General features: G+C 38.5%; 1 protein-coding gene across 3 annotated transcripts in view; it reads right to left on the bottom strand.

Annotated features, from left to right (window-relative positions):
* Nucleotides 1-7198: 7198 nt before the first annotated feature.
* Nucleotides 7199-12289, bottom strand: part of CHD1L (chromodomain helicase DNA binding protein 1 like) — a 97424-nt gene continuing 92333 nt past the window's right edge. The window contains exons 22-23 of one of the 3 annotated variants that reach the window (XM_058309580.1): nt 10134-10173; nt 7199-9437 (exon numbers count right to left, since the gene is read on the bottom strand). In XM_058309580.1, the coding sequence (XP_058165563.1) occupies nt 9404-9437; nt 10134-10173 (74 nt within the window). In that variant the 3' untranslated portion in view covers nt 7199-9403. Of the gene's footprint in view, nt 9438-10133; nt 10174-11537; nt 11881-12289 lie in introns of those variants that run through there. The other 2 variants (XM_071207377.1, XM_004468963.4) reach the window with 2 other exon arrangements.

Here is a 12289-nt window from a genome sequence, read left to right as displayed (position 1 = left end):
GTTTCCCAAGGTGGATGCTTAGGTTATTGATTTTAGATTTTTCCTCTTTTCTAATATGTGCATTTTCCTCTAAGTATTGCTTTTGTTGCATGCCACAAATTTGGATTTGTTGTATTTTCATTTAATTAAAAATATTTTAAAATTTCCTTTGAGATTCCTTTGACCCACATGTTATTTAGAAATGGGTTGTTTAATCTCCAAGTATTTTAGGATTTTCTAGCTGTCTTACTGTTGTTTGTTTCTAGTTTAATTCCATTGTGGTTTGAGAGCATACTTTATGTGATTTATATTCTTTTATATTTGTTAAGATGTATTTGATGGTCCAGAATGTGATCTATATTGGTGAAAGTTCCATGTGAGCTTGAGAAGAATGTTGTTATTCTGTTGTTATTGGATGAAGTATTCTAAAACTGCCCAGTTTTAGATCCAGTTGACTGGTGGTGCTGCTCAGTTCAACTACATTCTTACTGACTTTCTGTCTGCTGGATCTGTTAGTCCTGACAGAGGGATGTAGAAGTCTTCAACTAAAATAGTGGATTTGTCTGTTTCTCCCTGAAGTTCTATTGATTTTAACCTCATTTATTTTTTAGCTTTTTATAGTATATACACACAACACAAGTTTTCTCATTTTAACCATTTTTAATTGTACAGTTCAGTGGTATTAATTACATTCACAATATTGTGTTACCAACATCAACATCCATTACCCAAACATTTTCATCCCCTCAAAAAGAAATGTCTGCATCCATTAAGCAGTAACTCTTCATTCTTCATACCCTCTGTCTCTTGATGACCTACTGTCTGTCTTTATAAATTTGTTTATTCTAGGTATTTCATATAAACAACATCATACTATTTGTCTTTCTGTGTTTGGCATATTTCATTCAATATGATGTCTTCAAGGTCAATCCATGTTGTAAGCACGTATCAAAGTATAATTACTTTACAGCTAAGTAATATTCCACTGTGTATATATACTACATTTTGTTTATACATTCTTCTATTGAAGGACATTTGGGTTGCTTTCACCTTTTGGCTATTGTGAATTACATTGCTATGAAAATTGGTGTATAAATAGCTGTTTGAGTCCATGGTTTCAATTCTTTGGGGTATACATCAAAAAGTGGGATTGTCAGGTCATATGGTAATTGTATGTTCAACTTTCTGAGGAACCACCAAACTGATTTCCACAGTGTCTGCACCATTTTACAATCCCACCAACAGTGTATATGAATTATAATTTGTCTGCATCCTCACCAACACTTGTTCTTTTTCCATGTTTTAAAATAATAGCCATTCTAGTGTGTGTGGAGCAGTTTTGCATTGTGGTTTTGATTTCAATTTCTCTGATGACCAATTGTGTTGAGCATCTTCTCATGTGTTTACTGGCCATTTGTATCTTTTATTTGTAGAAATGTGTATTCAAGACCTTTGCCCAATTTCTAATTGGGTAATTTGTCTTTTAATTGTTGAGTTGTAGAAGTTCTTTATACATTCTGGGTATTAAACCCTTTATCAGTTAGATGTTTAGCAATTCTTTTCTCCCATCCTGCAGGTTGTTGTGAAAGTTTCAAGTTGGGTGGATCCCAGAAGATAATGTCCTTAGAGCTAACCCATTCCTGTGCATGTAAACCTATTGTAGGTGGGACTTTTTAAATTAAATTACTTCAGTTAAGGGGCTTTGATTAGATTTTGTGAACCAAGTTGGGTCTTAATCCTCTTACTGGAGCCCTTTATAGATGGAGGAATAAAAAGCTGCAGACACAGAAAAAGCTGTAGAGACAGAAAAGCCTCTGGAAGTTGATGAACAAAGGAGAAAGAAAAGTCACACACAGAGCAGCCCAGAGTTGAAAGCAACAAGGCCCGGAGGAGAAGGCATACACTGCCATTGTGCCCTGCCATGTGAAAGGAATCTAGGACCACCAGCAGCCAGTCTTTGACAATGCCTCATTTTGGATGCTTTTACAATTTCAGAACTGTAAGCTTTTAACATAATAAATACCCATTGTAAAAGCCAACCCATTTCTGGTATATTGCATTGGCAGCCTTTAGCAAACTAAAACTAAAACACTGTCTTTTCATTTCCCTGATAATGCAAAAGTTTTTAATTTTAAGGAAGTTAATTTTATCTATTTTTTTTTTCTTTTTTGCTCATGCTTTTGGTGTCATATCTAAGAAATCACTGCTAAATCCAAAGTTATGAAGGTTTCTCCCTATGTTTTCTTCTAAAAGTTTTAAAGTTTTAGCTCTTAAGTTTAGGTCCTTGATCCAGTTAGAGTTAATTTTTGAGTATGATATGAGGTAGGAGTATAACTTCATTCTTTTGCATGTGTATATCCAGTTTTTCCAGCACCACTTGGTGAAAAGATCATTCTTTCCCCAGTTAACAAATCTAGCCCCTTGTCAAAAATCAGTTGCGGGGAGTGGATGTGGCTTCAAGCACTGGGCACCCACCTCCCAAATGAGAGGTACGGGGTTTGGTTCCTGGTGCTTCCTAAAGAAGACGAGTAAGACAAAGAGCTGACACAATGAGCTGGCATAGCAAACTGATGCAATGAGATGATGCAACAAGATTATGCAATGAGGAGATAAAAAAGAGACGCAATAAGCACAGGGTGGATGTGGTTCAAGCAATTGGGTGCCTCCTCCCACATGGGAGGTCCTGAGTTCGGTTCCTGATGTCTCCTAAAAGAAGAAGAGCAGACACAGAGAGCACACAATGAACAGACACAGAGAGCAGAAATGAATGCAAAAAATGGGGGTGGGCTGTGGATAAATAAACCTTTAAAAAAATCACTTGGTAAAGGAGTGGGTGTAGCTTAGAGTTGAGCATCTGCTTTGCATATAGAATGTCCTGGGTTCAATTCCTGGTACCTCCTAAAAAAAATCAGTTGGTAGTAGGTATATGGGTTTATCTCTGAACACTTCAGTCTATTCCATTAATCAATATGCCTATCTTTATATCAGTACCAACTGTTTTGATTACGTTGCTTTGTAGTAAGTTTTTAAAAAAGGAAGTCTAAGACCAACTTTGTTCTTTTTCACTAATGATTTGGCTATTCATGGCCCCTTGTAATGCCATATGAATTTCAGGATCAGCCTTTCCATTTCTGCATAAAAGGCTGCTGGAGTTTTGATAGGGATTACGTTGAATATGTAGATTGGTTTGGGTAGTACTGACATCTTAATGGTAAACATGGGATGGATGTCATGCCATTGATTTAGGTCTTCTTTAATTTCTTTTAGCAGTGTTTTATGGTTTGCAGTGTGTAAGTCCTTCACCTCCTTGGTTAAATTTATTTCTAGGTATTTAAAAAAATTTTTTTAATGCTATTGTGCATGAAATTCCTTAAAATTTCCTTTTTGGCTTGTTTGCTGGTATATAAAAACACTGCTGATTTTTGCATGTTAATCTTGTTGCCTGCAACTTTGCTGAATTCACTTATTAGCCTTAGTGCTTTTCGTATGGATTCTTTGGGGTTTTGTATATAAAGAATGATGTCACCTATGAGTGAGTTTTACTTCTTCCTCTCCAATTTGGAGGCCTTTCATTTCTCTGGCCTAATTGCTTTGGCTAGAACTTGTTGAATGGTAGTGGTAAAATCAAGCATCCTTTTGTTCCTGACCTCAAGGCGGAAGACCATTGAGTGTAACATTAGCTGCCAGTTTTGCATATCTGCACTTTATCATGATGGGACTTTCTTCATTCCTTCTAGCCTTCTATTCATATTTTTATCAGTTTTTTTTTTTTTTAAATCAGGGAAGGGTTTTGGATTTTGTCTCAAGCCTTTTCTGTCTCCATCTTCAATGGAGATAATAATGTGATTTTTTCCCCCTTCATTTTGTTAATATGGTATATTACATTGATTAATTTTGTTATGTTGTATTACCCTTAATTCCTAGAATAAATCCTACTTGGTCATGTTACTGGATTTTGTTTAGGTTCTTGACTATGCTACAGAAATGAATTTCAAAAGCATGTCAGGTGAGTTAGGCCAGTAATTTATTCAAGTAGGAAGGGATGAAAAATGGGAGAAAATAACAGATCGGGGTCCCAGGTAGAGAGGAAGGGGCTGAAAAGTGACAAAGGGGGCTGATTTACAGACTACAATTCCCCATTAGAGGTTATAAATGCCCAGGTTTTATTTGTGTGGCCACATGGCAGGGAAAAAATTGCAAGAGTGGTACACAGAGGGCAGGACAGGGGTCCACAGGTCTTGTGCCTGCTTTTTGAACTGTTAATTATCCCACTCCTTTGCTAATGGCAGGGGAGGAGTTCCAGCTGTTTACCATTTTGATTATCTCTCCCATCAATTTCCCAAGAGGTCTCAATGATAAAGTCCTTGGGGAATATCTGGGGCTTCTCTTGGCTTCTGGAAGAAGTCTTTTTCTGAGTGGCAGAATCTTGGGGAGGGTCTTCCAGCAGCCATCTTGGGGTTATTGATGGCCACATGGACTTCTTGCCAGGTTCCAGATCCGTCTATTGATTCCCTATTTTACTAGCCGGCTTCAATGGTGTGTAATTCTGTTTTGTTTTTTTTTAAATTTCTCTCCCCTCCCTCCCACCCTCATTGTCTGTGCTCTGTGTCCATTCACTGTGTTCTTCTGTGACTGCTTCTATCTTTATCAGCGGCATGGGAATCTGTTTTTCTTTTTGTTGTATCATCTTGTTGTGTCAGCTCTCCATGTGTGCGGCGCCATTCTTGGGCAGGCTGCACTTTTGTTTGCGCTGGGCGGCTCTCCTTATGGGGTGCACTCCTTGTGTGTGGGGCTCCCCTAAGTGGGGGACACCTCTGCGTGGTATGGCACTCCTTGCACGCATCAGCACTGTGCATGGGCCAGCTCCACATGGGCCAAGGAGGCCTGGGGTTTGAACCGCAGACTGCCCATGTGTTAGGTGGACGTCCTATCCATTGGGCCAAGTCCAATTCCCGGTGTGTAATTCTTAATGTGTTGTTGGATTTGATTTGCTATTATTTTGTTGAGGGTTTTGCATCTATGTTCATAAGGGAAACTAGCCTGTGATTTTCTTTTCTTATGATGTATTTATCTAGCTTTGTTATTAGAATAATGTTAACCTCATAAAATGAATTAGTAAGAGTTCCCTCCCTTTCATTTTTTTGGAGGAATATGAGAAAAATTGGTGTTCATTCTTTGAATATTTGGTAGAATTTACCAGTGAAGCCATTTGGACTTAGGCTTTTCTTTGTTGGGAGTTTTTTTTTTTTTAATTTTAATTTTTTTTATTATGGATTCAATCTTTCTTTACTTGTTATAAGTTTGTTGAGATCTTCTATTTCTTCCTGAGTCAGTTTAGGCAAATTGTGTGTTTCTAGGAATTTTTCCATTTCCTCTATATAAATTTTTGGTGTACAATTGTTCATAGTATTCTCTTATAATCCTTTTAATTTCTGCATCATCAGTAGTCATATCCTCATTTTCATTTTGGCTCTCTTTAGCCATAACTTACTTCAATTCCTTGAACTGATTCAGATTTGTCTGAACATCATAAATTAGTTGTTTTAAATCCTGTGTCTCATCAGGATTTTTCTTTTCTATTTTTAAAAAAAATGTTACATTCAAAAAGTATGAGATCCTCATATACCCCCCACCCCCCTCACCCCACTGCTCCCACATCAATAACCTCTTGCATCATCGTGGAACATTCATTGCATTTGGTGAATACACTTTGGAGCATTTCTACATCACATGCATAATAGTTTACATTATAGTTTACACTCTCCCCCAGTCCACCCAGTGGGCCATGGTAGGACACACAATGTCCAGCATCTATCCCTGCAGTACCACCCAGGACAACTCCAAGTCCTGAAAACGCCCCCACATCATATCTCATCTTCCCTCTCCCTACCATCAGCAGCTACCATGGCAACTTTCTTCACACCAATGCTACAATTTCTTCCATTACTAATCACAATAGTTCCATAGTAGAATATCAGTAAGTCCACTCTAATTCATACTCTATTCCTCCATCCTGTGGACCTTGGGATGGTTATGTCCACTCCCCCTCTATATCAAGAGGGGGCTTAGATTCCACATGGATGATGGATGCAATTCTCCTGCTTGCAGTTGTAGGCACTCTTGGCTCTCTGGTGTAGTGGTTCACCTTCTTCACCTATTTGTTAGCTGGCCAGTCTGGTTCATCAGGATTTTTAATTTGTTCTTTCATTATATCTTTCTATATTTAAGTATGGCTTATAACATTTTGCTGATGTCTAGGCATCTGATTATGTTGGTGAGTTTACTGATAGTCAATTATCCTCTCTTGCCTAAGATTTTAGTTTGTTTGTTTTTACGCTTTTCTTTGATTCTTGATTCAACTTATTCTATATCTTTAAAACTGTCTGTGTTTAAGTTATGAAAACAGGGCCAAGGACCCAGTAATGTGGCTCAGACCAGATCCAGGGGGACCTGAGGACAGGGACAGGAAAGATTGCCAAGTCTTTTTATTCCCTTCACTTTCCCAGTCTGCCAGCAGATGGCCAGCAGTTGAGTGCCTAAGAACAGAGGAAAGGGATGAGCCCCAGGGTAGGGAGCCTCAGATAACACAGTCATTCCCATCCCCCCACCCCCTTTTTTAATCAACCTATTCAACAACTCCTTAAATCTTGTCTTCAGTTTAGAATACACAAATACAAAAGCAGTGTTGGGAGGTGGCACTCCCTAGATTGTCATTTACAAGCCTTGTGGATTTGAAGAAGAAAGCTAGAGTTGTGAAGAGGAGTAGATACCTGGGGCTTTTCATTTCCAGTATGTATTCCCAAAGGAGGTTTGTGATGCCCTGATTTTATCCCTGTGGAAATCTTAGCTATTGCCTTCACTTTCTGCAGAAAGGTGGCAAGCAATAATGGATCCAAGGGAAAGATGGGGAGAGGCACTATTAAAACAGATCTTCTTCAACATCCACCCACATACTATTCCTATACTAGTTCAAAACACCTTCCATTTTCCCAGGGACTTTCATGTTTGTGTTATTTTCTGGATTCCATGCTTCTATTTTTAGTTTCTCCAGGGTTGATTTAGGAATATAAGTTAATTTGACATCTTGAATATAGTATACCTTCTATATCTGGTTCAAATTGGTTGGAACTTACAGCTGATATATGCAAAAAATAAGTCATGTTAAGGGTTTTGATCTTTATCATAAGAGCAGTGAGAAGCCACTGAAGGTTTCACGATGGGTGGTGACATGATCAGATTTTATTTTGAAAACTCTACAAACTGCCTGCAATTTGGAGAACAAATAAGAGAAAACAGGAAGCTCCAAGTGATAATGGTGCTTATGGTGGGCTACACTAAGGTGATAGTGGAGAGCAAAGTGGACAAATTCAAGAGATATTAGGAAGTAAAATTGCTGAAGCTTGATGATTTTCAATTTATGGGGGATGAGAGAAACATCAGAGCTAACTTAAAATTATGGACTTAAATAACAATGAATAATTTTACTTGGGAGAATAGGAAGGAAATGATCATTAATTCAACTTTAGGTATATAAATTTGACATGACTTTGAAATATCCAGAAGAAATGTCAAGTAGACAGCTGAGTATACAGGCCTGTAGTTCTGGGAAGACAGCTGGGCTGGAGATATAAAATGACTTACACATTTATAAGTGAAATAGCCTTGGGGGAGACTTCAGATTGGGAGGAGGAAAGGGTGGCCTGAAAATGAGCCTTGAGGCCAACAGTTTTAACAGCTAGGTAAAAAGAAAACTGTAAAGATAACAGAAGGTAAGCTTCTGGAGAATATTTTGTCATATGAGTATCTTGTCCCACAAGCCAAGACAAGAGTGTTTAAAGAAGTGGAAAGTGGTCATCAGTGTTTAATTCTGTTGAGAGATCAAGATAAGGACTGAAAATGTCCTCTGGATTTAGTAACTTGGAGGTCACTGCTATTCTAAACATGAACTGTCTTGGTGGGCTGATAGTGCAGAAAGTCAGAATGGTGTGAGTTAAGGAGTGAAAGGGGGGTGCTGATGAAAAACAGGACGACTATGGACTACTCTTTTGAGGTTTGGCTGTGACAGGGAAGGGGATGAGGAATTGAGGGATTTTCTTTTTAAATGGGAGTGACTTGACCTTGTTTATAAATCAATAAGAAGGTTCCAATTTAAAGGAAGAAGATGAATATATAAGAGCAGTAATTGGTAGAATAACATTCCTGAGAAGACCAGAGGGGATATAGTGCAATGCTGAACTTTTTTAACTGAAGGGAAGAAAAACTGTGTAATGAAATGGGATAACTTCAGAGTAAAACTTCAGGTGTAAAGAGGAATGCTCATTTTCTGGCTGGTGAAGGTTCTAGGTTTTTAAGTAATCTTTGCTTCCTACAAGGAAATCTCAGTTCCACTCTGCCTTTTAACTAGTGTCAATTACTTTCAAATTCTGACATTTGATTGACTGGTTGTCTATTTTCAGTATTATTGTGAGTCTTCATCTTAATGCCAGAGTATTCTAGTGAGAAGTTGGGAGAAGCTTCAAAGGACAGTTAGTAGTAAAACACTATAAAAATGACAAGTTTCTTTCTGTATTCTCAAATTTTATATTTAAATACTTAAGCCATCTGGAGTGTATGAAATATGGTAGAAATCTGATACTCCCACAAATTGCCAGCCAGTTATTCCCATATCATTTCAATTCAACAAATATTTGAGTGCCTACTACTTGCTTTGTGTGAAATGAAAAGTAAATGAGAAATACTGTCTTTCTCAAAGGACTTAGTAATTGACAAGTGTTAAGTCAATACACCAGTTGAGTATAATATGAGGAGCAACAAAGTGTCATAACCCAATTATCTTGGTAATTCAAGCACAGGGAGATTACTTTTCTTTTTGTGGTAATGTAGGAAATACTTTTTTTGGATGTAGAAGAGGACCAGATTTGATGGGGAACAACAGGGTAATGGAGATGGGAAAGTTTAGAAGAGTAAGGGAGTCTAGGCAGAGACCAGCAGGAGCAAAGGACTAAATAAAAAACTGCAAGATATCTTGGGAAATAAGAAAGTAGATTAGTTTAACACTATGATGGAAGGCGAGTGAATGTTAAGTGAGCCTATACTTGTTAGCAGACAGTAAAACACAGAAAATACATTGGCTTTGGGGCTTTAAAATGGCTGACTTGAAGACAGTTTACTAAATAAAGCATGTAGGTTGGATTGATAGGGTAAAAAATAAACAAGAAGTTGTAGGCTTGCTACAGGGTAAAGGAAACTTAAAAATCGAGAAAAATGAGGTTTTACATAAAGAAAACTTCCAATAGACTTAAGTTCCTCACTGTCTTGATAAGCAGGTCCTTTTTATATTGAAGTTTATGGCATGAGCTATTCCACAAAAGCTCTTTCAGTGAATAAAATCTTTTCTTGTCCTCTTGACCCTTTCTTAGTGTCCTCAGAGTGGAGCGCTAGATGGCATCAAAGATATGCTGTGGAAGAAAAAAAGAACACAACCCTGGAGATAAAGGGAGTAAGTAGGTTCTCTCATTCTTCCTTTCCAGATAATGACAGCCCTTTGAAAGGAAGAATGGGGGGATTATAAAAGATAGGAAAAATTTATGGAGATATAGTAGTGTTTTTGACTCTGAAGAGCTAAGACGGTTATACAAGCAAAACAGTGGTCTGCCTCTAAGAAGTGACACCAGGTTGAAGGGAGGATATGCTACATGGGTGTTTTACAACTATACAGTATTCTGGTATGATTACAGGTTCTCTGGATGATGGGATATAAAGACACTCAAATAGATGACAAGCAGATCTCTGTTACAGTTCTTAACAAGAGAAGGCTATAATTCAGGGCCACACAGAGGGTACCCAGAGAAAGGGGAACAGCAAGCTGGAACTGTAGGAGGTGGCTTAGGTATTACAAGTGGGGTGGAGTTAGTTAAGTTTCATGGGATTTTCTGTGGAATGGGTATTTTGGACAATTATGCAGGCTCTACAGAGAAGAGGTTGTTCATAGATGTTTGACATCTGTGGTTTCTGTTGCAGGCCAGGAGTGTTAAAACCCAGTAAGAGAGGTAGTTGGGTTGTGGGTACTGTAAAAGAAGAATTGAGAAGTTTTAGTCATGTCCTCAAAACTTTGTCAACGGGTGTAGATGTGGCTCAAGCAGTTGCATGCCTACCTCCCACATAGGAGGTCCTGGGTTTGGTTCCCAGTTCTTCCTAAAGAAAAAACAGAAACAGATGAGGAAAAAAAAAAAAACAAAAAACAAGCAAAAACAGACGAGGGAGCCATATGGGGGGGAAGGGAGCGGGGGACAATACTATGTCAACACTATGTCAAGATAGCAGTTTTGAAATATTATATTATAATGAGTTTTCTGACTTCCTTCTCAGTGGTCTTGTCCATTTTACTATGAGACAAAGGTTCACAGGTCAGAGAAAAAGCACCTGTGTCTGGGGCATGGTGGCCAGAGTATAGTGGGAAAAAAAGTTCCTCTCCCCCCAAAAAATCTGTTCTACTGAAGAGATCATCTAAGCTCCCTTTGGGCATAAGGTCCCTGCACTGCTGCTTCTCTCAGATGTTCAGAAACATCCACAGCTAGCCCTGTGCAGTCTGCTGTCAGAAGTGAGTACAGCTTTTAAGGAGGGTACACAGCTTGGGCACAGTGTACAATCAAGTCTTCATTGCAGTTTGGTAAAACTCTATTTACTTTGGCTGATTAAGTTTATCCTAAGAACCTAAGTAGATAGTGTTAAGGGCTGGTGGTAAGTGTAGTAGAGAGGAGGCAGTGAAAATGGATGCAAATTTTAGGAGAGAAATTAGAGAACCATGAATGTAGGGTCTAATAAGGTTTCAGCACAGATGCTAATTGTGGGGGTAGTGTAAAATGGAACAGTATAACCTGGGTGCTAAAGGTACCACTTTCCTTAGAAGGCTATGGTCCTGGCTCTCAGTCCCTTGATGGACAGGGTTCTCTGAATCTACGGCCCAGGGTTGAGGCTTCTCTTTCCCTGAAACACTTTGGGTGTGCAAATAACAGGGCCCCAGAAATCAGGCTAGTCGAGGATAGCCAAGACTGAGACTTCCTGTATAGAAGGGTGAAAAGCTACCAGCTCTAGGATCTTCCCCCTATGACTTCTTCAGTGATTCTCAGCCTTGTACCCTCACCCCTACCACTAGTCACTCTGGGTTGGCTTTTTGCCATTTTCATGATTGCCTTAATTCTTGACGCTGAACTGGGTTTAGTGGGCACTAGAAAGGAGATCCTCTGATTTTTCTGAAGTCACATTTGACTGGCCTCTGGACTGTGTTTTCTTCCAGTCTTGATGCTGAACAGCAAGAAAAGAGGGACAGGGGAGGGGCTCCACTAGTCTGGATCAAGAATCTTACTTCTTAGCCTCTGCCCCTCAGAGTCCTCTTTTCTAAGGCATGGACTGGCAGAAGGGGCATCTCTCTTCCAGAGCCACCCTACTCTCCTACTACCTTTCAATTTCTCTTTGCTTCATTTAGCCTTTCCCTCTGCAAAGAAAAAGTCAGTCTGGCAGATGGGAAGAAAACTAGATTGAGTGGAAAAAAGAAATGAAACCATTAAAATAGGAAATTTATTATACAATTAACTAAGGCTCTGGCAGTTTGTCAAAAAGGCTTCCCAAGTAAGCCGTACATTCCTGTATGTCAGGTACAAAATCAGAGTAATACATCCAGTAGAACAAAATCATAGTTAAAAAAAAGTATCTAAGAGGCCCAACAGATCACAATTCCTTTTTAAAATACTCTATTATAACAGCTCTCGGCAAGTCATATCTTATCAGCTGGTTGGTAAAAAGTGGATCTGATGCTGGGCCAGTAGTTAAGGCACCATCTGTCTTGAGGTGGAAGATGACTGTGAATGAGGGACAGCAGCCTTGCTTCTAGGAAAATAGTATCTGATAAGGATGGTTAAGGAAGATATTTTATCATTTTAAAATCAACTTTATCAGAACAACTAGTTCTCTAGTTTATTCATTATTGGAAGAACCTCTCCCTAGATAGTATGCCTTAATTCCCTTTCACTATATCATAAATCCTTTCAATGTTGTTAGTACTTACTACTGATGCCATTATCCTACAGACCAAAACTTTTTTGATACAGCTTAAATTGTGCAAATATATAAAATATGGCTGCTCTAAGTTTTCAGTAGTGATTTAAAAATTCTTGAAGACACTAATAAGTAAAAAGATGGCATTTCTGTATGATTATAGTACTTGGAGTCAATTCAGCTGCTTCTAGTGATTTTAGACTCAGTATAAGAGTTCAGAAAATGTGAACACAAACAGTGAGGAAGTCATCAGTAG

This window comes from Dasypus novemcinctus, chromosome 13, assembly GCF_030445035.2.
Source record: "Dasypus novemcinctus isolate mDasNov1 chromosome 13, mDasNov1.1.hap2, whole genome shotgun sequence".
Taxonomy (NCBI): Eukaryota; Metazoa; Chordata; class Mammalia; order Cingulata; family Dasypodidae; genus Dasypus; species Dasypus novemcinctus.
This window is presented reverse-complemented; position numbering and strand designations above follow the sequence as displayed.